General features: G+C 35.1%; 2 protein-coding genes across 3 annotated transcripts; both read left to right on the forward strand.

Moving 5' to 3' along the window:
• The first annotated feature begins 338 nt into the window (after window positions 1-338).
• On the forward strand, window positions 339-10,735 carry LOC114521416 (periodic tryptophan protein 2 homolog). The gene is made up of 21 exons (XM_028541866.1): window positions 339-451; window positions 516-628; window positions 1,048-1,142; window positions 1,367-1,466; window positions 3,050-3,193; window positions 3,776-3,911; window positions 4,063-4,165; window positions 4,685-4,721; window positions 4,999-5,136; window positions 5,631-5,838; window positions 6,065-6,213; window positions 6,607-6,754; window positions 6,991-7,141; window positions 7,383-7,563; window positions 7,636-7,729; window positions 7,875-7,928; window positions 8,302-8,404; window positions 8,523-8,588; window positions 8,683-8,901; window positions 9,188-9,413; window positions 9,700-10,735. Exons 1-21 carry the CDS (start codon window positions 434-436, stop codon window positions 9,824-9,826), a joined length of 2,610 nt encoding a protein of 869 aa, XP_028397667.1. The 5' UTR covers window positions 339-433; the 3' UTR covers window positions 9,827-10,735.
• A 1,994-nt stretch (window positions 10,736-12,729) lies between these two features.
• On the forward strand, window positions 12,730-23,670 carry LOC114521323 (cytoplasmic FMR1-interacting protein 2-like). 2 transcript variants are annotated; one of them, XM_028541725.1, is made up of 28 exons: window positions 12,730-12,969; window positions 13,797-13,838; window positions 14,290-14,367; window positions 14,472-14,755; window positions 14,987-15,215; window positions 15,366-15,470; window positions 15,618-15,836; window positions 16,282-16,395; window positions 16,526-16,603; window positions 16,804-16,851; window positions 16,996-17,165; window positions 17,422-17,572; window positions 17,823-18,056; window positions 18,300-18,373; window positions 18,735-18,831; window positions 18,982-19,058; window positions 19,320-19,431; window positions 19,659-19,778; window positions 20,075-20,274; window positions 20,523-20,610; window positions 20,751-20,894; window positions 21,077-21,167; window positions 21,262-21,392; window positions 21,759-21,831; window positions 22,006-22,100; window positions 22,355-22,593; window positions 22,699-22,846; window positions 23,016-23,670. In XM_028541725.1, the coding sequence occupies exons 1-28, from the start codon at window positions 12,763-12,765 to the stop codon at window positions 23,172-23,174; spliced, it is 3,807 nt and encodes a 1,268-aa protein (XP_028397526.1). In that variant the 5' UTR covers window positions 12,730-12,762; the 3' UTR covers window positions 23,175-23,670. The 2 variants fall into 2 exon arrangements, with proteins under 2 accessions (XP_028397526.1, XP_028397527.1); XM_028541726.1 differs by lacking the exon at window positions 13,797-13,838.
• Window positions 23,671-24,454: the final 784 nt, after the last annotated feature.

Consider the following 24,454-nt stretch of genomic DNA (forward strand, 5'->3'; position numbering starts at 1 on the left):
ACAATATGTTGTATAACCAACATTGTTTGCTGGGCTGCCTATGATATAATTGGCCAACGTTAAAAAAAGAAAATTTATCTACGATAAAAAATAATAGTTTCGTCGAAGTCCAGGCTGTATTGTAACTATTGTTGACATGTAGTTTTAATTTCTTCATAGAACAGTTCGTAGCTTCCATGGGCATATTTCCGACAGCTCTATTTTACAATTCTACGTTTTGACACTACATTAATGCAGGCAATAAGATGAAAAAGGACTTGAGGAGGACTAGATTCCAGATTGCTCTAGAATCTACTGGGAGATGTTGATACGCATGCGTACCTACTTCTGCGCCCCACGTGGGAAAATTTCAGTGAGCAAGTAAACTAGTACTAAATTTTGAATAATGATGGTAAATAAACCAAGCTTCACAAAGAAAAACGTTTAGTTAAAAATGAAATTCTCTTACAAGGTAAAAAATATATTTGTAAATACTGTAGATAATGATATAATTCATCCAACGGTCTATATTTTAGTTCTCCAATCTCATTGGAACAGTGTACAAACAAGGAAATATTATATTTTCCTCCCATGGTGATCGGGTTTTGAGTCCTGTTGGCAATCGAGTGACAGTTTTTGATTTAAAAAGGTATCTCATTTGTCTTCACGTTGTTGTGACACATGCACCCAGTTCGATTCTACTAAATTATAAAGATTGTGTTTTTCATGGGGGACCCCTTCAGATTCCAAGCGGCCCCTGAATATTCTCTGGGCCAGGGGAAGTGCATTAATGTGCAATTGTCCCCCCGCCTCAGTATCTTGATTAAATACAATGTGGCAATGTTGTTTAACATTTGCACGTAGTTAAAAGTTTTTCTATCACTGCTGTGTTTGATTGAGTATGATAACACAGATTTGTAGAGGTTGCGGTTGATGGCAGTTGTCTGACTCTTTCTCCCAGTTGACTTGCTCTTATTTGATCACAATCTTCAGTTAGGCAAACAGACCTGCACTATGTCTAAGCAGCAAGACGTATGAAAATAAATTTGTTACATACATTTCCTCTAGCAATACATCTTTGACCCTACCTTTTGAGAATGGAAAAGATATTACTTGCATCGCAACATCGCCTGATGATAGTCTTATTCTAGCAATTGATGAAGGTATTTTGTTGTAGACAATGGATTCCAAAACCCATTTTGCTTGACCAAGAATACTAGAGTCTAGAATGTTAGACCTACTGCACTCATGCACCATATAGTTTTTGACTCTCAAAAGCATCTAAAAATAGGATACCTCAATCATCTCTCAGATGTTCCAATATTCCCCCGAAAAATCTCAATGAATGTGTTTTATGCAGCCTAATCTTATATTCTATTATTTACAGATGGCAAAAGTATTTTGTTCAGTCTACAAAGCTTGGCTGTTCTTCATCATTTTAATTTTAAAACAAAAGTTCATGATTTGAAATTTAGCCCTGATGGAAGGTAAGAGAGAGCTTGACTGTAATGTATATCTGGATAGGTAATTCTCAACACACATCTCTGCAGTTTCTCCAAGTTGTCACTCATGTATGTTGGTAGGCTATGGTGAAATACTGAACATGCATATTCGAGAATAAAACGAATACAAGTGACGTAAAATAGAGTCAACTCTATTTGTGCAACTGATACTCTCTTTAGTTATTTCAGAAAATACAGTCCAGAGTTAACTTTCTTAACTAGTTCCATTATATCATATATGTATGTTCCATTTTAAGTCACTGCTGATATTCAGTCCTAGCACCTTTACACTCGTTACCACCTCTAAGTGATGATCCTCAACTCCTTACGTTTAGATTCATTTAGCTCAAAACTCTCGCTGATTGATTGTCTGGGATAGGTCATTCGCAACATCTTGAACATTACTCACCTGGCCCTTTTCCTCTAATTCCGAAATTGAGGTATCGTCCACGTATGTCAGCAGTTGTATCAAGGTCATTTATGATGATTAAGTACAGCGAGGGACCTAACTTTGTCCCGTGAGGGACTCCGGCCAGCACAGAACGGCACTCAGAAAGGCAGTCTCGCTATTTCACTCGTTGCTTCCGGTCCATCAGGTAATCCACAATCCAGCACAAAACCCGTTTTAGGAGGTCATATGTCGACGACAAACATTTTTGCACCAAAATGTTATGGTCGATCAAGTCGAAAGCCTTTCGAAAGTCTAACAAAACGACTCTGGCCGTGGCGCCGTTGCCATCAGTATTAACGTACGAGTTGTGAGTCATGCTTATAAGTGAATGTGTGGTGTGCGAATTAGGAATGGTTCCGAATTGTCGTTGGTCGATTTTCTTTAACACAGCCGGTTTGACGTACCCCTGAACGACATTATCTTCAGCTATCTTTGATATAATTGATGTAAGGAGATTGGGCGGAGGTGTTTGTTTACGTCTTTGACCAGTTTTTGTTTTGGAACAGGGAGTATGTCTGGCGTCTCTCGGGGTAAGAGGTATTGATGATTTCTACGACGGGTCCTGCCAAAAGGGCGGGAGAGAACAGCCAGCCCGGAATTCCGTCCGGCCCCTCTGCTTTCGTTGGATTGACCGCAGGTAACTTGTGGAAGGTTGACAATTCCGATACTACTAGTAACTCATTTCTTTCATCCTCGTCATCGTCATCTCGAAATGGATTACTGGTTCAAATCTGTTAGTAGGTGTCAGAAAAGTGTTATTAATATGATTTACCAGGTCATTCGGTGTGAGATCTCTAATTCCTTCTGGAAGGTGGTTGGACTTGAGCAAATTGTCTCTTTTTCCAGAGGAGTTAGCAATGCCGCCTAATCTCTTTACTTCGTTCCACCATCCGGTTCGGGAACATTCCTTAAGGTGTTGAACTCTGCCCTCGTAGTATTTGGAGCGACAAACTTTGCGCGATTGCGCAACTTTGCGCAAAAACTCTTTCCAAGAGCATTATAGAATAATCTTGAGTGGTTACAGGCCATAATAATTCAGTAAAGTTGAAAAAATTCGATCATTCAATTCAAATAGACAATTACGTTATCTTATCATATCTTTTTTTTTAACTTTTAGATTCTTTGCAGCCACAGTTGGGATGCAAATGCAAGTATGGTTCGCACCGGGGCACACGAAGGACTTTTCTCCTTTTACCCTTCACAGAACATACACAGGACAATATGATGATACTGTTTCAGTTGACTGGTCATCAAATTCCAGGTACATCAATATGAAACACTTGCAGTCAATACAATTCAACTTATAAAATATAAGAACGCTCGTAACCCTTGCTGGGTTATATTTGAACCCGTTGTTTGTAAGGATACTAGAGCTGAGGATGCTAGGAATATAATCAATTAGCTTTATAAATTCTACAATTATAAATTTATAAATTCAACTTGTCAGGGCGTGCTTAAAGGGTCTAAAAGGTTAAATACAAGTTTCAATCGAGTTTTCAGTCTATGTAAAAATCCTCGTGTGATCCAAATACGCAAGGGTCCAAATCCGCTCGTGAAAAAGTCCATTCTCTGGGCTCCAAGTAACTGATTGTTTCACTCCCGAGTATTTGTTGAAACTTACCCTCTTTGGGAGGGTTTTTCATAGTTTGTTTATGCTATACTGGAGGGGGGGGGAGGGGTGTTCATTATCCTCGTTGATTTTTTTCTCGGTCGTGTGACATTGCGAGAATGTGCATATTGTTTAATATTTACGTCAAGACCGCATGTGTTTCACGTGCGTCATCGGTTACTTAGTAAAGAACGTCATGCATAAGTGACGTGTTGTTTTATCATTTTATTTCAGATTTTTGGTTGTAGGGTCTAACGATATGACTGCTCGTGTTTTTTCAATTGATCCCGTTATTGGTTTCATTCCTGTGACTTTAACAGGACATAGAAATTCCATAGTGAATTGTTTCTTCGAAGAGGATTCTCTAAAAGTATCTTTTATAGAAAATATAGTATAACAAAAAAAAGCGATTTTTGATTGCAAACCTGGGATATCTTTCATCAATTTCATCTAACATTCCTGTAATAACGCACTTTTGATAAGAATCTTGTTTACTGAGAGAGTTCTTAACAATGACAAAGATTTTTACAGTCAGTAAAGATGGTGCGTTATTTACTTGGTCGTGTAGTAAAAATATCGATGATATTGTGATGAAGGATAAGAATATTATTGATGAAGATTCAGGTATGTGGGTTCCTCGCAGGTCAATATTACATTCTTTATTGTGAAAATGTGTGGAGCCTCATTGATGCATAATTAGCTATGCTACTTGCTAGCTAGTTAAATCAGTTAATCTCTCCTCGTAAGTTAGTAAAGCTCTCCTCGCGAATTCTTAGGACGTTATTCACGAATTGATGGTCAAAACCTTTGAAAACAATTATTTTAATACTATATTGTTTACTGAAACAATTAGATTACTTTCGAGGTTGCACACAAGGTTTTTTCGTTCATCAATATTTCAGTTCCACTTAGAATGCAACTACATGGTTAAGTTGCTTATAGTTATAGGTGCTTTCAATCAATGTATTTAGACTTCTTATGCCCCGTTCCGACTTCGTAACGGATGCATAGTTTCAAAACGAGCGACTAAAAATAGACTTATCAGCTGGCACTTGTGGTGGTAGTAAGTTATTTACCATATAAAGCATGCCAAATGCCAATCCGTTTGCTAATTAGTTAACTGTAGTGTTTTTTACTATTCAGAAAGAGAAATCGATGTCAGATGGAAAAGAGAATTCAAGTAAGTCATATCGTATAGTTAGCAGCTATATTGACGATAATGAGAGCCATGCAAGTATAGAATTGTCAAAAAATATTTTGTTCCACAGACAAATATTTGATCTAATTTAACAACAATATATCAGCATGAATGATGTAATCGGGATGTGAACTTTGTTTAAATAAATTTCATCCCTTTCGTATCTTGATTTGCAACCCGGCAAAACTCTGGATATATGAAAGAGTGGTGAGTGAGTGGAGATCACCATGTTTTTACAAGTTTTTTTCTCATCCTCTAGACACTTCTATAACCAAGATAATACTGAATTAACTTGTTGTGTTCTTCATAAGAAAAACAAAATTATGATTGCTGGATTCTCGTCTGGGATATTTGCACTTCATGAGCTTCCAGAATTTAATTTAATTCACACGTTAAGGTAAATCAACGAACTCTAAATCTGACGTTGAATCTTTTACGACTAAATATCATATATGATAAATATTGACCCTGCATGCAAAAACATGTTCAAAAAACTGTTCCTTCGAACCGCAAGTTACATATTTTTCTACATATATTTCATGAGAAAGGGAACATTCAAAGCTTGCAAAGGTGAATTGAGATTTATTATTTTGCATGTGTGCACGCATCACTATATAAGAGGAGATCTTTCGCTTTTATTTTCAGCCAAGGCTGTATTTCTTATGCATGCAAGTACAAGATCAGAAAAGTTTTTATATTTTATATTATTTCACGTAACACCGCAGCGAATACATATTCAACGATAGTATGATACAGAATCTAAATTCTGCCAAGCAGCGTTAATAACGTCAGTAATCGTTAATAACGATTTCAACATTTGCGTGTACGAGACAGAAGACAGTTGCAAACAAACAATAAAACAGTGCAAATATATTTTTTTTCTTTCCCTAGTATTTCTCAGAAATCTGTTTCAACTGTTGCAGTAAACATGAGTGGTGAATGGTTAGCGTTTGGTTGCTCGTCAGTTGGGCAACTATTGGTTTGGGAATGGCAAAGTGAGTCGTACATTCTTAAGCAACAAGGCCATTTTTATGATATGAATGTTCTCTCGTATTCCCCTGATGGACAACTAATTGTAACTGGAGGAGACGATGGCAAGGTATGTTCATGTTTGAACGTCAGGTTTGTAAAAGCTAGGTAGTACTTTAGCTGATTGCGGGCCAGACTAAATACACAAAGTCTGCAAGTTACTTTAACACCTTCATTTAACCATTAAGACGAACAAAATTTATATTTTGTCCGATAAAATCACCATTACTTAGAAGTTTGATATATCTGAAAGCTTCTAATATCATTGTTAATATTTTAATTTAAACTTTTACTAGGTAAAAGTGTGGAATACATCTTCGGGCTTTTGTTTTGTAACATTTCATGAACACACTGCTGGAGTTACTGGTGTTAATTTTATATCTAATGGCCAAGTTGTTCTTAGCTCTTCTCTTGATGGTACAGTTCGTGCTTTTGATTTGAATAGGTTCGTTATCTTCAAAATGCATATACGCAAAGATATTTTTGTAAAACAAGTACCGCGATTGCGTGATCTCGCGTGAAGTGATATTGAAGGCCCGATGATGAGTCGGTCTCTTGACATCCTTTTCTCTATACATAGTATCATTTATCCGTGCAACATCGTAAGAGTATAAATACTGACGAAAACTGGCATGTGTGTGTGTGTATTACATCTGTATCGAAAGACGTTTGACGTGTAAGACGTTTGACTCTTGTCATACAAGCGTCTGTGCGGGAGCCGTGTTTGAATGGCATGCTGTAACACGTGTCAACCACTCATCTTGTCAAGATATTTTTACCTTAAGGAAATGGAGTAATATAAAGACTTTATTAAGATGCATTTCCATCATCCATTTAGATACAGAAATTTCCGAACTTTTGCGTCGCCTCGCCCAGCTCAATTCTCTTGTTTGGCGGTCGATAATAGCGGTGAAGTCATCTGTGCAGGGTCTCTAGATACATTTGAAATATTTCTTTGGTCAATGCAAACAGGACGTTTACTTGAGGTATTTTGCATCAACAAAATATATTTTGTTGGCTAGAATGAACCATTAGTACACACATGGTTTTCACTGAATATCTGAAAACATATATCCTCCGATTTGATATATCATTTCCTCTCTGATCGAGTGGCTGTCGTGAGCCGAAAAGTAGATCGATATTCCGACTTCGGAGTATTGATGAGCTTTTAGAACTGTCGGATATTGCCTGCTAGGGTAACGATGATGTTTTTTTTCTTTAGGTAATAGCTGGACATGAAGCTCCAGTTTCCAGTCTTTGCTTCAGTTCATCGCATCCAGTTCTTCTTTCCGGCTCGTGGGATAAGACAGTTAAAATTTGGGATGTTTACTCCAGCAGAATCGCCCGAGAGACGCTTCTTTTAAATTCAGACGGTAGATTATTTATAATTCGGAAATTCTGTTTCCTTATTGCATGACGGTAGTTGATTATTAAGCAACTTTGAGTTGCGATATCGCTTGCTTTGAAGCGATTTTGTTTGTAAGAAAAGTTTGCCGATTCTTTTTGCTTTTTTGTTAATTAAACTTGATCAACTACTGTCACGCATTGCGCGCTTGAAAGCTAGAAGGGTAAAGGTCTATTCATTCACTCATAAATATGTTTGTTTTTCATCAGTTATTGCACTATGTGTAAGACCAGATGGAAATGAGGTGGCTGTCGCAACATTGGATGGTCAACTGGCATTCTGGAACATTTCAACGGCTCTTCAGTCGCACTCCATAGAAGGTCGCCATGATTTAGGCGGAGGAAGAAAATCCAGCGATAGAATGACCGCTAAAACGTCTTCAGCTTCCAAGTATGTCGTTAAAATCAACAATATCAACTGTTTTATTTTTAATAAACAAAACTCAATATGATTTTTCTTCAGGTGTTATACAAGTTTGTGTTACACAGCTGATGGGACGTGTTTGTTGGCAGGAGGGAAATCCAAATTTATTTGTATTTATAACGTAGAACAGCAGGTTAGTTATCTTTTCTGTTCAGATTATATTTTTTGTTTTTCTGCCGACGTATAAACCTTTTGAAACTCTGAATAACGGAAAAAGGTGCTCATGTGTAGATCATCAACAGCTTAATTTTTCTGTTACCATTTGAATATGATTTTAGATTTTGATGAAAAGATTTGAAATATCTCGCAATCGATCATTCGATGCTATGCAGGTACCAAAATCACTGAATATAAAGTTATACAGATCTTTGACGCAGGAACGGTAACTGCATGACGGTTATCTCACAGTCATCGGGTTATATTTGCCCGACATATTTGATGCCATTTAAAGGCGATAGAATTACGCGATGCATGCTGATTCGTCGTGAGCAGGGGCGGATCCTGCATTGATGCGATGTTTTAAACCATACTTTAAATTATTTTAATACACATTCAATGCTTCCTTAAGTAATGGTAAGGAACGAAGCTTTCGTATATTTTTATATCACGCCGTTGGTTTGTCTCGAATTTTACACGCCATCCGCCTACTAAAGGAATTTCACCTTAATTGCCAACTTGTTCATTAATACACGATTGTGATTGTAGGAATTTCTAAATAGTAGTCAGATGACTGACGCTGGACCACTGGATCTTATTGATGACAGTGATGATGAAAACGATGGAAAAAGACTTCCTGGCCTTCGTAAGGGTAAGTACCTTAATTCAGTTTATACAATTGTAACATTGTTCACAGTACGTTTCATTCGTGTGACTGCAATCCCTGGGTTTTGTTACAAAAATGCGAATAAATTTGTTCTTTTACCCAGATAATATGAGTTCAAGAAGAGTTAAACCTGAAATTAGAGTGAAATGCGTTCGATTTTCACCGACAGGTAAGATGGAAACATGCTACTATAACCATAAGCCTTTGAACCATGTTTCTGCAATTATTGCCTGAGGTGGTAAATAAAATTGAAAATATTTTAGGCCGTGCTTGGTCAGCTGCCACGACTGAGGGATTGCTAACGTATTCACTAGATGTTGCCATGGTATTTGATCCTTATGATCTAGCTATGGATGTAACACCGAAAAGTATAAAAAAAGTTTTAAACAACAAGGAGTTTGCCAAGGCTTTGATGTTGAGTTTCAGATTGAACGAACAAGATTTAATTCTTCATGTAATTGAGAGTATTCCGTCAGAGGACAGTGAGTATATTCGTATCTATCATATTTTCATTCGCAATATAGAAGAATGACGATGTTTCTGAGTTGTCTACACGCAAGAGGACACGTTGAGTTTTATGCCTTTTGTTTTATAAGAAGATTAATACATATTACTATTATTACCTTTTATTTTCCATCAACTTTCTAAACTGGTATATATTGGGTGCATATGCAACCTTCTTAGTTCTTATATCTTTTTATTCGTTGATCTAAATTCCTTCACACACTAAAAGGACTTATAAATAAATACGAAATTTCATTATTTTAGTTCAACTTGTGGTGCAGAATCTCAACGATGTTTACGTGGATAAACTGTTACTATTTGTTGCGAGCCAAATTGAAATATCTAAACATTTACACTTTTATTTACTGTGGTCTTATCATTTGTTGAGTTGTCACGGCCCAAAACTAAAGCAACGAGCTGGAGAAATAATGCCATTATTACGAACATTGCAGAAAAATATGACAAGACATCAAAAATATCTTGGGAATATGTAAGTTTTTCACGGACAGTGTAATGTAATGTAACTTTGCATTCAAACAGTAATTGCTTGTCAATAAATTATCCCAAACAGCATGATGATCTGAAGGGACACGTCTATCTTAATGCTACTAGCGCTGTGTCATTCTAATATTTTTAATTAACCGTTATTTATACAATTTTCCTTGTTTTTGCACCCAACTCTTTACGTATTGCGCGTTATCTGCACTGCGCATGACATGTTGTTAATAAACAATGCATAAACAAATTGGATTAATCTCAACATTTTTTTTCTTTAGTTGCGATAGTAACCGATATAACCTTCAGTTTATTCTGGAAACATCAAAGTTTAAAAGACAGGAAAGTGATGAATTAAATAATCTTATTTCAACAAATGTCGCTATGATGGACGATGGAGGATTTTGAATTATTATGGAAGTTATTTGAACATCACTGTTTGAGTAACACCTTCAAATTCATGCCTGAAATTAATGGCAGTTGTAATTTAGATCGAGGCCATTATCCACCATGGTCCACTGTCAATGCCAACGAGGCTTTACCCATAAGAAGACCCAACCCAAGTCATTGCTGTTCCATTTACCGTTTAAACGATTGGTTTAGGGATTAAACGATTTATTTGCACACGAACGTCGTTTTTGGGCGTTTTCAAAATCGTCCACACGACCCAAGGAAAGTATTCTTATTTCTTAATATGTTAAGTTAGCTTCTGTTGACACTGACGGTGTTTGCGTTTTGACATGAAAACCTAACGTGAAAACGAATGTGAAAACGCTCGAAAACGTTACCGCGTGTGCACAGAGCCTGAATTTGAAATTCGACATTGTATATTTTGCTGTTAGGTTCCGGTTTGTAGACGCAAATTTCACAAGGTTTTTCTTTTTAAAAAAAACAAAAGAGCGCCATTTTTTGAGAGAACATTTTTAAAGGCGCTGATACATTATGCAATTTTCTTTGAAACTTGCAGTGCAATTATAATTTTGAGTGATGTTAATTAGAGTGTTCGAAATGATAAGAAAACGTTAGCAGATCGTAAGAAATGTTCGTTTTTGTCAACTTGTAATTTGCAAGGAAAGTTGCATAGTGTAACGACGCCCGTAATGCTTGTTTTCCTAATTCGCGTTGTATTTGTTGTAATTTGTCGTAATTCGGTTTTCATATGACTGTGGGATTTCGCATAACAACGAATTACGACGATTTATGTAATATGTAAACCAGCATTAAGCCTTTAAGGGCGACACTGGGTGTATCATACAGGGTGTATAAAAAAAAACGCAACCACTACTGAATATTCTAAAATTCATATTGCTCATAAGCTCAATAGATTTTATGCCCCTGGGATTTTAAAATGGCTTCTAATCGTACAGTTCAACTGCTAATAGTCAAATCAGCTAAACTAATAATGGTGCAGCTAACAACCGAACAACGAGTTTTTACTGTCGTGCATGATAACTTGAATGCTAACTGTCGACCTTGTAAAATAAATTGTAAATAAAATTTTACTCGTTAGATACTTTCAATTCAGCTCGTTGGTTTACCCACCCGACTTTGTTTACCGACGATTGTGCCGCTAGAATATGATTACAAGCTTTTTCGCATTCCAGGGGCCAAACGTCTTTTGTGTTGTAGAACAAAGAGGATATTCATGAATATTAAGTGGTTGCGCTTTTTTTTATACACCCTGTATAGCATGTCCAAAATATTTCGACATAAATATATGCAAAAAAAGTCAAAGCAGAAAATATATTCTTTTGAAATTTCTTTTGTTTTGTCTTGGCTTATGTTTATGTGCTTGTGAATGCCTGTTTTCTTGTAGACGATTTTTGTGCGGGAAGCGGAATTTTTCTTTGTTTTCCTTACATTAGTTCTGCATGAAAGCGCGAAGACCATGCGGGGGAGTGCAAAATACCGACTGCTGGAAAACTGCCCTTATGTCGATACTCGTTTTGCACTTCGGATTGAACACTCTTCAGTTTACTTGGCTGTTTGATTAAGATTGCCTTAAAATGGTTGTCTACGAACTGTATATTTTTTCTTTGATTGCTTTGATTACTTCTGAAACAACGGTGTTGGGATCACACCATCGTTCAAATAGAGGAATATCAATGTCAGTTATGAACGGATATGCTGAGAATTCATCCAAGACATTGGAATCCACATCACCTCCAATTCCATCTGCAAATGCACAAGAAGTACAATCGATGAATAGCTATGACATTGAAAAACAAACGAAGCCGAATGATTTCAAGGATTTTATTGACAATAACTTGAAGAATGTCGTTATTGGCGTACTTTCCGTTCTTGCTTTCATCTTACTTACCCTTGTGTGTTGTTGTGTATGTTGCGCGGCAACTGTTTGTAATCGAACAACAAAACAACGTTATCTCAGCGGGCTGCGAACAGGAAAACAAGATTATCATCCTTCTAAACCTCAAATAAACAACGATGATGATGAAATATCAACTAATGTTCATGTCTCTTCAGACATTCCTAGGAAATTTTAAAATGTGAATATTGTTTAGAAAAACCTTTTCCAAAAATAAAACATTGTAAAATAGAATTTATCTTTATAATATGTAAACAGAAAAGTTCATAGAATAAATATGTTATTTTATCGTGTGTTAAATAAGGACAACTCCTGTGTCGTTTTGTGCTTTAAAACAATAGAAATAGGGTTGTTACGGTTGATAAATCTATTCTCATATAATAATGTATAGACTCGTTAGTGGCATTGTTTAACATTGATAACGATTCTTATAGTAGGAGTTGTATACCAGCCTTCGAATCAGACTCGCTCTGTGCAAAATTTTAGTTCAGCTGAAAAATAAAAAATTACTGACAGGCAGTGCTGAACAACAACTCAAACTTGAAGTTATTTGAAGAATCTGCCACGTTGTTAGTTACGTTGTTAGTTACCACTTAAACTTCAAACGAAATCGAATTTAGATTGTCACAATGCATTATTCATCTATAACGAGTCAAAATCGATTTCACTTTGACGTAGCATGGTCGGATGAGGAGTTAAACTTTCTCATATCAATATAATAGCGAAAAATAACCAATAATTAGCTATGGTTGAAAGTTACCGGCTGAAAATTACATTCTTCCATTAGTATATATTCACGCTCAAGGTCATAAAAAATATCTTGACGACCCTGGATTAAGTAGGTTGTAGGAAACGCCACACTAGTGAACATTTTAAAACAGCTGTATTATGTCAGCTGGTATAAGTGACGTCAAAATCGAAGTTCTCAAAACGTTCCGTACCCTGTATTCCGCAATCCGCAAACAACACAACCGCAGGAACGAATGCATTGTGGGCAGGGAACCAACCCAAAATCAAAATGGATGCGACAAACTCTCTTGACGAAGCCTTAAAGAATGTTAATTTACTCGATGATTTAGCTTTGTGTGATGAACAGCCAGTTATTGAGGCACCAGCTGCCTCACTCACATATAATCCTAACTTTGACACAAATTTTGAAGACAGCGAGGCATTTATCACATGTAACAGCAAATATTTAGAGGAAGCCGCGATGCACCGAGGTCTAGTAAGTTCCAGTTATATTCTATTCTATTTTGATAAAAGAGTTTATTTTCATCGTTACTAGTCTTCTTTGTGACACATGTGATATTCTTGCTCGAAATATTAACAGTTTGACCGTTTTTTTAATTGACTGTTCATTCGTATTTTGTTGTTAATTATTATGTCATAACTTTTAAATGTCAAACACCAAAATTGAAAATTCCAACTTCTCAATAGTAAACAATATCCAGCGATTTAATAAATACTTGTAAATTTCCAAATTCCTACCCTGATATGTATGACAATGGTACATATTGAGGTGTTAGAGTTACTAGACCTCTGAGTAAGGAAGTTAAACTTTATTATCAATCTCTTTGTGGTTTACACATAGTTGATGTTTCTTTCCAGTGAATTCTTTTGGGGTGTGCAAGATTATTTGGGTTGATAAATTTTTTGCATCTTTATGTGTACTTCATTTGATTTCCAGACAATTAGGAACTTGCAAACTCTGCAAACACACTTGCAGATAGTCTAATCAAAAGCAATATTAAGGTGGCTCAATAGGATCAAAATATAGAAACGTACAATTTTTCCCTCAAAAATGTTTGACAGTGTAGATTTGTCTGGGTTGTCTGTGACATGGCTAATAATTTAATGAATATTGAATATCTCAACTTCTTAAATTTCTTAAATTTAATGAGTGGACATTCTTTTCCCAAACAACTAACCACTTTAATACAACTGTTGTGTGATGTCTAATACTGCTGGCATTTGATAATTGCCAAGTTAATAAGTAAGTAATTTTTTTAAGCATTTTGAAAATCATTATATTTTAATTTACTTTTCCTACAGGTTGATTCAATCAGATTAAACATAAAGTTTATAGAAGTTGTCGTAAGTCTTAAACCTAAACTAATATAAATATGTACATGATTGTAATGAATATTAAGTCTATAAATAATGTCATTCTTATAATTAATATAAATATTGCATCAAATATTCATACTGTATTCAAAATTCAAAAGGATTATTGTAGCTTTGTTTAGTATGAAGTTTTAATATACTTAAAGAATATCAGTACATTAAATTATCTCAGATTAAGGTTTGTATTTTATTAAACTATAGTCATATAGTTTATAGTCATAAATCATAGGAAATTATTTTTAAAGGATTTGATAACCTTTTTAAACCATTCACGTTGAACAATGCTAATAAATCAATGTTACCCAGGTACATGATCAAAATCATATAGGCTGATACTAAGGCAAAATCTTTAGTTTGTTAAAATTGTTCATATTTGCAGGGTTCTAACATTCAAAAATTCTTACTGTGTTATGTATTTCAGAATGAAATGCTTGAACAAGGCGAATCATATGCTGTGATGCTTTATACTTGGAGATGTTGTTCTCGAGCAATCCCATCAGTATGTATATTCACTAAGATTATAGCAATGCTTCAAAAATGTTTTAGTTTAAGTCTAAAGAGTTCGTGATTTAACAATATGTCCAAATCATCAACCATCTTTAGGTGAAAAGTGATGACCAACCTAACAGAGTTGAAATTTATGAGAAAACTGTTAGTGTTGTTGAACCTGAAATCAATAAATTGAAAACCTTTATGGACTTTGCTGAGAATGCTGTTTCAAGATTTTGTCAAGAAGTAAAAACATTATGCCATCCTGAGAGAAGAAAAGATTTCATTTCTGAGACATATTTGTTGACCATGGGTAAAGTTCTAAATATGTTTGCTGTATTGGATGCTCTCAAAGATATGAAGGCTTGTATCAATAACGACTACTCCTGTTTTAAGAGGTAACCTTTCAAATGACATAATCTGAATTAAAGTGAACAAATTATAGTACATTATATAGTATATTATAGTTTGTTAACTCTCCTGACGAAGGCCTTCAGGTCGGAACGTGGAGAAATGTTTTGTCTATTTACGCAGTTGTTATACTACATTTAATGTTATTTGTATATATAGTTTCACAGCACAATACTTTAAAGAAACCAGCTCATTATCATAGCCTAATTTCATTTTAGAGCTAATGGCTTTCTTAAACGCGGTACAGTGGATGCCGCTGCCATCGAATTATCCCAGAAGTTGTCTTTATTTCTGGCAACGAAGAACAAGATCAGAGATATTCTTAAAGATGGTTTAGAAAAAATTCCAGGATTTGACGAACTCTTATCTGATGTTGTCAACTTGTGTTGTAAGCTTTATGAACAAAATATGTATTTACTACCCAAGGATAAACATATGTTACTCAAGGTATGTTGAAGCACTGTTCCTACATTACAGTATATATATCTAACAATTCAACAATTTAAATTGAATAATTAATGAATTTGACATCGACAACCAAAGGAAATAAATAGAGGCACAACCAAAGAAAATTAACTGTGATGTTTCATTCCCCAGGTGATTGGCTTTAGTTTGTTTCTCATGGATGGCAATGTCACACAAATTGCAAAACTTGATCAAAAGAAACGTATAAATATTGCAAAAATTGATAAATTTTTCAAGGTAAACAATCTTCATCAGCATTTTGCCAATATTGGCTGTCCTTTCATTATCATACTCTGTGTACTTGTTTCCTGGTTTCCATCTAAACCTTTACAACAGTTCTTTTGCAGTTTATTCTGTTCATTAATTGTTAATGTTTTTCCATAGCAACTACCTGTGGTTCCTCTCTTTGGTGATATGCAGATTGAACTCGTGAGTTATGTAAAAATGTGTCCAAACTTCAAGGCTGATGCTGATAAATGGACTTGCGCTGGAGGAAATGCTGAAGAAAAGATCATTTCTCAATATAATCTGCTTTCCAAGATGGACACAATACGTGAAGAACATTTGCATTATATTAGTGAACTGGCGCGTTATAACAACGAGGTACATGTAGATAATAATAATAAGAGACCTTATATGATCGGCCTTTTTTAAAAGTAAATATTGAATTGGTGTCTATGATTACTATCACAAATACTGTACGATTATTTCCAGCCTAGTTCAAGCCATTCAGTCTCGGCTGTTAAGGATAAAATAACGTATAAGTATTGTACATGGTAGTGTTAGTGTCAGGCGCACAAATGGTTTAGGAAAGTACAAAATTGTTAGTAGTTCGACGCTACCACGTTTACGAGTAAAACTAATTACTTAGATGACGAAAAAAATTACGAAAAATAACACGATTGAAGATTCCTGATCAATATGTTCAGGGGAAGAACAGGTTTTCTGTTTTGCATTCCCTCGTTTATTTTAACTTTGTTTTTTACCAACCATGAGCATGCATGCAAACCCACACAAGGTAATTATAGACAGTTTTTATGTATTTTAGATGATCACATCAAGCACAGCGCCAAGAAATGCCAGCCAGCATCTTGAGTTGCGAAAACTTGCTTTGCGTGGTTTACAGTTGTTATCAAGCTGGAATACGCAATTAATGGAACTGGTTAGTAAAAATTCATGTCAGGATAAACCAAGACATTTTGATAATTGCGAAAGTGAATGAGAGGATGTTAAACATTCTTACAAAGTGATTTCGAAAACTCTGATGATCCACATATTTCTTTTATTTTCAGTATTCATGGAAGTTGATCCATCCTACCGACAAGTATGCTAACCCACATTGTCCTGAACAAGCTGAAGATTATGAAAGGGTAAAGACTCTTCTCCCGCAGAACTCCTGTACTGTGTATTTATGATGTAAATGAACAGCTTAAAGTGACGTCCACGCATCTTTCTCTCTGCTCAAAAATATAATTCAAAGAATTCACTAAAATGTCGTACAATTGAAGCACTGAGAAAAACCTCGCCATCATTCTTATTTATTTCAATTTTTATTTTCTAAACTACTTAGGCAACAAGGTACAATTACACCAGTGAGGAAAAATATGCCTTGGTAGAGGTATGTTGTTCATTTAGTTCCATGGCGATGCAATGCAGTAAACGTTTTACACAAAACAAAGTCGTGTTTCTCACATATAGCTACAATGTGCCGTATGTGAATGATATAAAAATATAAAAATTCTTCATTATCTTCCTTATCTAGGTCATTGCTTTCATCAAAGGTTTATACGTGTTGATGCTGAAGTTGGAGATTGTGTTTTGTGAAGCAATCAGACATTCTATTCACAATGATTTACAGAAGTTTATTCAGATCACATTAAGAGAACCTCTGAGGAAAGTGATCAAGAAAAAACAAGCAACGCTTGTTAAAACGTGAGTTGTTTGCTGTTTTTCCAGAGCGGTTTGGCTTTCGAATTATCTGGACTTTCACGACTGAAATGTGTGTATAGAACGTAGCTATACATATACAGTAAGCGCAGGCAGGCAGTATTGCTCACAAATGCAGTCAAAACATTTTGATGGATAATTAACAGAATACGAATCTATAAGCAAGAAGAGAGAATAAGAGTTTCAATTGCTCTTGGTTGAGATGAGAACCTGTATTAAAATAAGAGTTTCATGATTCTAGAGTCCTTATGACAATACGAGACACGGGTTCAGATTTTGCGAGTGACATCAGGAAAAAACGCGAAGATCCAATTCTGAAAGGCGAGAAAGATTCCAAAACTGGCTACCAGGTCACCTTGCCAGACAGAGATGTGGGACCTTCAAGTACTCAGGTATACAAAAATCATATCAAGGTATATGTGAAGATCATGTAGACTAACAATTATTGCTGCATATTGCTGCTTATTTCATTAGTGAGATAACTGACGGAAAACGTATAAATTCTCACTGTATGGCAATCACATGTACTGTAGCATTTTATACCATATCATTCTATCAATTCTGACACGATTTTCAGGAATACAAGTCAACTTATCTTTACAAGTATTTACTGAATACTGATCATTATTTTCCATCGTTTAGCTTTACATGGTGCGAACTACACTCGAGTCGCTTATTTCTGAGAAAGCTGGCAAGAAGAGCATGCGCAAAGAATTAGAGAAGGAAACAGTTGAAGCAATTGAACAGTTCCTGAAATTGTCTTTCTTTTTCCGTCATTTGTTACATTTCAGTGAAACATTACGAGAATGTTGTGATCTTTCACAATTGTGGTTTAGGGAGTTTTTCTTGGAACTTACTATGGGTAAACGAATACAGGTAATAAAGTCGAAAGGGCAAAATTAAAGGTTTCCTTTTTAGTTTATTGGCAGCCCTATAGTGTTGTGTGTGTAGTCAGTGTTCTGGCAAACGCTATATTTGAATGTTTTTATCGTAATTCTTTCTAGTCGTCCTCATAAATGTATGAACATTGCTGGCAGGCGCTACATGATTATAAACTTGACTATGAACATTCCAGTATCTTGAGTATACATGAAATCTCAATTAAATTCATGTTTTTAGTTTCCAATTGAGATGTCAATGCCATGGATTTTGACGGAACATATTTTGGACAGTCAAGAGCCCAGTATGATGGAGTAAGTGCAGTAATAATTTGTGTGAACTTACATATATAGCTCCTGAAATATATCTGTAACGTCCGTGTGTTGTAAAAGTTAGTGACCTTAGCTAGGGTACTATAACCCTGTTGTCACTAGCCTAGGTTTATATGTTTACATGTATACGTAAAATTTGCTAAATAAAGAAATAAATAAAATAAATAAATAGTTGGGCCCGTGCAGTTTATTTCACTTTTAGAAACATAACGCAAACATGCACATTAGTGATTTCATTTTAATGGTTAGATGGTTGGTATGATTGTATGTACCAATGTACTTAAACATCTTTGCTGCTCAACTACATATTACATACAATTTCTAATCATTCGTTTTTCTCAAGGTATGTATTGTATCCTTTGGATTTGTATAATGACAGTGGAGAGTATGCGCAGTCGAAGTTTAAGAAACAATATTTATACGACGAAATTGAAGCGGAGGTCAGTGTTTATTGTTGTTGAAAATTTCTTCACAACAGACAAAGTTATGTATTTTTTCTGCTGTTGCATGTTTTATATATTATTAATACTCGCTGTTGTTTATTTCCCTGTTCTTTTTATGTATTAATAAACAAATCATCCTTCATTTAGGTCAACTTGTGTTTTGATCAATTTGTGTACAAACTGAGTGAACATATTTTTGCCTATTTTAAGGCTCAGGCTTGCAGGTAAACACTATAAACATCAATGTTAATAAAAGAAAACGTAAGTCGCGGCTTGCACAAGATAAGTTGTGACTTAATTTAATAAACAATCGCTGATTAAATCATCCAATGGTTTCAGGCATGTTTGTCTCATAAGTTTAAGGTATTATATACCTAGAACCACAAAATTATTGAATTATTTTTCCATATGTATAAAAGGACGAGAGGATATTTTTCTTTCTGTTCCTGATTTCATTTTTTCCCCTATTTTCTTTATTACCACAGCATGATCCTTGCAAAGAAATTTGTCTCAGAGTGTTCAACACAAAAACTTGGGAAGATAAATGCTCCTCCCTCGAATTTGTATGAAACTTTGTTGAAACAACGCCATGTACAAGTAAGAACTGTTTTTGTTGTTTTCCTTGACCGTGACGAACAAAATAGTGATATTCGTAAATGGTGATCTTCGTTTCCTAAAAAAAACATTTTATGATGTGCTCTGTTTATCTTTCTGGCCTTTGGTATCATTGCGATATTACGTTACTAGAATATCGTTCTAATAATGAACATTTTGTGTTTTACACTTACACGTGATGAAACTAGCAAAATTTTCGTTTTATAAAGTTACTTGGACGTTCAATTGATCTGAATCGTCTGCTTACGCAACGTATCAACACCGCCATGTTGAAATCTATGGACTGTGCTATCGCGAGGTTTGAAAGTGGAAGTTTATGTGGAATTGTGGTGAGTTGACGTTTTAGAACGGCTTATCGCACGCATCAGTAGAAGATAAGAATTTTAAAATCAAAGTTAATTGTATAGTGAAAACATCTCAATGTGTTCGTCATTATGGGATGAATTGTACAGAACGCACAACACAGTCAGTCAATGGGCATAAAATCAGAAGAAAATGCAACGTTTTCTTGTTGGTGTTATATTTCTGATCATGATCTTGTTTTGCAGAAAATGTGCATGATTCATTTTACACCATTTCTCTGATGATTCAATATGTGTGGTATATATATCATGCTGTATTTCAGGAACTGGAGAACTTATTAGATGTTATCCACCAAACACACAAGTTATTGTCGAAGTACATGACACTCATACCATACGACGCGATGTTGAAGGAAGTAAATCATTGTGTTTCTGCTCCTTATGGTAGAACAACTCTTCATGTTTTCTGGGAGTTAAATTTTGATTTTCTTCCAAACTACTGTTATAACTCAGCAACAAACAGGTACGTCAAATAGTTGTGGTTTACTTTATTAGTCCAGTTAAACAGTTGAATTCCCCGCACAATAATGCACGCACGAAAAATGAAAAACGTTCTAATATTGTACGGCACATGCAGTCGTAACTTCATAATGAAGTAAATTTATTCCGTTCAACCAAAACGTTGTTTGTCCTTTAATTCCGGAAATTTTCCTTGTATGTCCAGTGAAATAAAAATCAGTCTTTCTGAAAGATTACTGTATATTTTATCAGGTTTGTTAAAACGCCGTTATCGTTTGTCGAAGAAGTACAACGAGAGAATCCTCCCAAAGCGGCGCATCATTATTTCTTTGGCACCAAGGTACACTATTACAGTTAGATTTAAATTTGGTGATTATACTGGACTATATATATATATATATACTGTATGTCGGTTACGTGTTTGTATAAAATAAGAAAAATATCTGGACAACGGTTCTGTTTTTATTTGATTTGTTTTAGGCTCAGAATGCAGCATTTGCCAGCATTAATGCATTGTATAACAGCTTTGTTGGCCCTGCACATTTTGAATCAATGACAAGACTTTTGGGTTATCAAGGGATAGCTGTTGTTATTGAAGAGTTGCTCAAAGTTATCAAAAGTTTGGTGAGTAATAATAATAAAAGTTGCGCCATTTTGAGCCATCGCGAGTAAAAACTAGACCAAAGACATGCAATGCATCATAGGGGAATACAGTACGTATAGCGATCAGTTTTACTTTGAATCTAGCTGACTTGAATGTTTTGTTGCTTTACCCCAATTCTTAACTTAAATTTAACTCGGTGTAGGTACAAGGTCAATTGAAACAATACATCGTTGAGTTGATACAAGGTCTACCAAAGAAGTGTGGTTTACCGCGATATGAATATGGATCAAAAGGTACAGTATGATTCTGATCGTCTTAACACACTTAGTTCGTGACATCGTTATTTTTTTAATTAACTGTTATAAAATGCGAACGTGTTTCTTTCAGCCGTCTTGGAATATTACCACGCCCATTTGGAGCCCCTAGTCCAGTACAGTTATCTAAGAACTGATGTCTTTCAAGCATTCCGAGAAATTGGAAACGGAGTTTTGTTTATTATTTTAATTGAACAGAGCATGGTGAGTCTGAATTAGTCGGATCTTAATCGTGGTGACATAGGCGTGAATAGAATATTGAAAACCTGTGGGGTCTACCATTAATATTTTGATATACAATTGCAGTACACGATCATTTCAGAAGTTACCGTAGTGAATGATTGTAGTGATATACACTGTATCTACGTATATATAAAACATACAAGATTTGTTTATTCTTTACATTAGCAGTTTAATGAAGTACTGCGCAACCTCGTACCCAGGGTCTTTCTTGGAACATGACAAAGAAGTACATATAGTGGTTTTACTGGGTACCAGATTAAATCATCCGTTTGTAGGTAATTTTGTATTGCTAACGATTTTACCACTTTAATAATTACTCTAATCTAGTCAATCGACGAAGTCCTTGATTTACTGCAAGCTGCCCCATTCCAGGGTATTATACCAAGACCATATCTTCAAGGTATGTTTTTATTACTGTAACATGCAATTCCACTTTAATAGATTTCTTATCATGCAGTTGATAAACTCATGCAGCTGATAAACTGACTCGAAAAACCATTGCAATTCAACAGTGCATGATTGGTTAACAGTGGTCGGTGAGAGAGCATTTGCTTATAATGACTCGTTATTTCAGAGGGTGAAAAGTTGGAGAGTAAAATGAAGAAACTTGAACAACAATATGCACCATTTCAAGTCGTTTCCTTGATATCCAAATTGGGCACTAAAGAAGTATGGAATTAATATTTTGTAAATGCTTGCATGAGTGGCAGAAAGCATATACTGACGAGTATATGCTGAACCATGGAATATGAACCATCAATTTTTTGTGCGAGATAATTTTTAGAAATACCAGATATAATAACAGCAAGATTATGATTGACTAGAACATCGTAAAGACGTTTCCACAATTGTATTTTTATTGTTTTTGGGGGGGCTTAGATGTCTAAAGTGTCATGCTTTGTAACTGTATAGTTATTTTGCAGCAACTGAACATTGCTCAAGAGGGGGAACTTCTTACAAAGGAAAGATTATGTTGTGGTTTATCGTTAGTTGAAGTGATGTTAAAGAGAATTCAATCATTTCTTCACGATGAAGTATGGCAGACATCAATACCTCAAAATGGCGTCATGACAGTTGAGGAATGTAAAGATTTTCATTCTTTATGGAGTGCTATATTATTCATTATCTGTCAACCCATTGGACAGAATGAATATTCTGTTGAGTATGTGCCGTTATTCTTGGTTTATGGTATATTTTTGGTGAATGATTTTTTTAAAATCTTGAATGTCTTCAACATGTGAAATTAAAACTAAACAACGATTTCTAGGCAATTGTTTGGTGAGGGTCTTTACTGGGCCGGTTGTTCATTCGTCGTATTGCTGAGTCAACAAAAAAGATTTGAAGCACTAGATTTTTGTTCACATATTGTGAAGGTTTATGACGTTGATCCCAGAGATGAAACAGTTGGAGGAGTGGTGAGTTTTTTTAACGAATTAAACAAGTTTAATATGAAGTAAAGTTTTATTAATATTCCTTTACTGAATGGCATATTATTGCCTTAGTGAAGATATAGCCCGTACACATGAAGTGCCATTATAAACCGCAGAATAGTTTTTGAATTTACTGTCGTTTGCGTATTTATAGAGTCTAAAACGTCTCGTGGAGAAAGCAAGGAACGTAAAAGTTTTGAATCAACAAATATTTGCCTCTCTCAATAAATATTTGAAGTCAAGTGAAAGTTCCTTGGAACAAGTTCGATGCTTTCAACCGCCCGTTCACCATCCTTACGTCTCTTCCATCTAAATAACATTACGTCTTTTACCTTAGAGAATCCGTTAAATCCGTGTTCCATAGACCATAGTTTAAATGCATAATAAACAATAAGATATTCGATTAAAGTTATCCCAATAACTACATTGCTAAAGTGCGAATTGATCATTTTTAGATATATAAATTACTTTTGTATGTTAAATGTAGTCTATGTTAAACGCACGATATAACATGAAATAGTAACTCTTCACGCGCAATCACCTGAAGATAGTAATAAGTAATAATACCGGGGCAAAGATTATTTGATATTTGACCGGGGCTGTCTTTATTGTCCCGCGTTCCTGAAATTGAACAAAACAAATAGTAAGATACTCATAGCATGTTTATTAAGGCTGCTATCAGTTGAACCACTTTAATTTAACCGCTTTAATGATTGTGCACTTTAATCGAGATAAATTGTGTGTCAACACGAAATAGAAGTTATTTTTGCTATATATAAAGAAACCAATAAATGTATATTCGAACTGCATGGACTTTGTTGATATTTGTATTATTTCAGCATTATTATTTTGTGCTTATTCGACAGCGGCGCTTGTTTCAGAGTGAGTGCATAGAAAAGAAAAAGCGCGAAATTGGTTTGTGGTACTCGTTCACGTCACCGCATACTGCTTACATGGTGAATCAACGATATGCACAAGTGTTAGACCACAAGGTCAAGGAGTTAAGAAGGAGAAATTAGAACTTCTTCACGAGAGAGTCGTCTGTAAAAGATATGCAACAAAAAAACTTTTAATATTTGCTGTTATATTCTGCATGGCTGTGATCAAATTCTCAGTCGTGTTTTATTGTTACGGGTTTAGTACGTTCAAAAAAGAATTATTATTATTAAACCTTTATTTGAACACGTTTCAATCTATGGCGATCATTTCCGGTAATTACCATTTTGTAGCCTAGGAGAATTAATAAAATTGTAAAATCATGCACTATTTAGACCATTGCCTTTTGGATCAGTCTAAAATTTTTAATTGCACTGATGGGATGACGGACCGAAGCTTTGCAGTGACGAAGATATATAAACAGATAAATGTACACTGTATTTTAGTTTCCATGCAAAATCTCAAGAATTTTATATATGAAATCCAGTTTGTTTAATTTGAAATTCTTTTCAATTGTGGCCGCTAAGGGAATCCGCTATGGTCGAATTCTCACAATTGAAAAGACTGGAGAAATGAAAGAAAGGAGAATCACAAAGACTGGGAAAATGAAAGTGAAACTGCGAGGTATTATAAATGTTTGGCAACAAATCAAATAAT

This window comes from Dendronephthya gigantea, unplaced genomic scaffold (genome assembly GCF_004324835.1).
Source record: "Dendronephthya gigantea isolate DGI-Jeju-01 unplaced genomic scaffold, DenGig_1.0 000020F, whole genome shotgun sequence".
In the NCBI taxonomy this organism is placed as follows: domain Eukaryota; kingdom Metazoa; phylum Cnidaria; class Anthozoa; order Malacalcyonacea; family Nephtheidae; genus Dendronephthya; species Dendronephthya gigantea.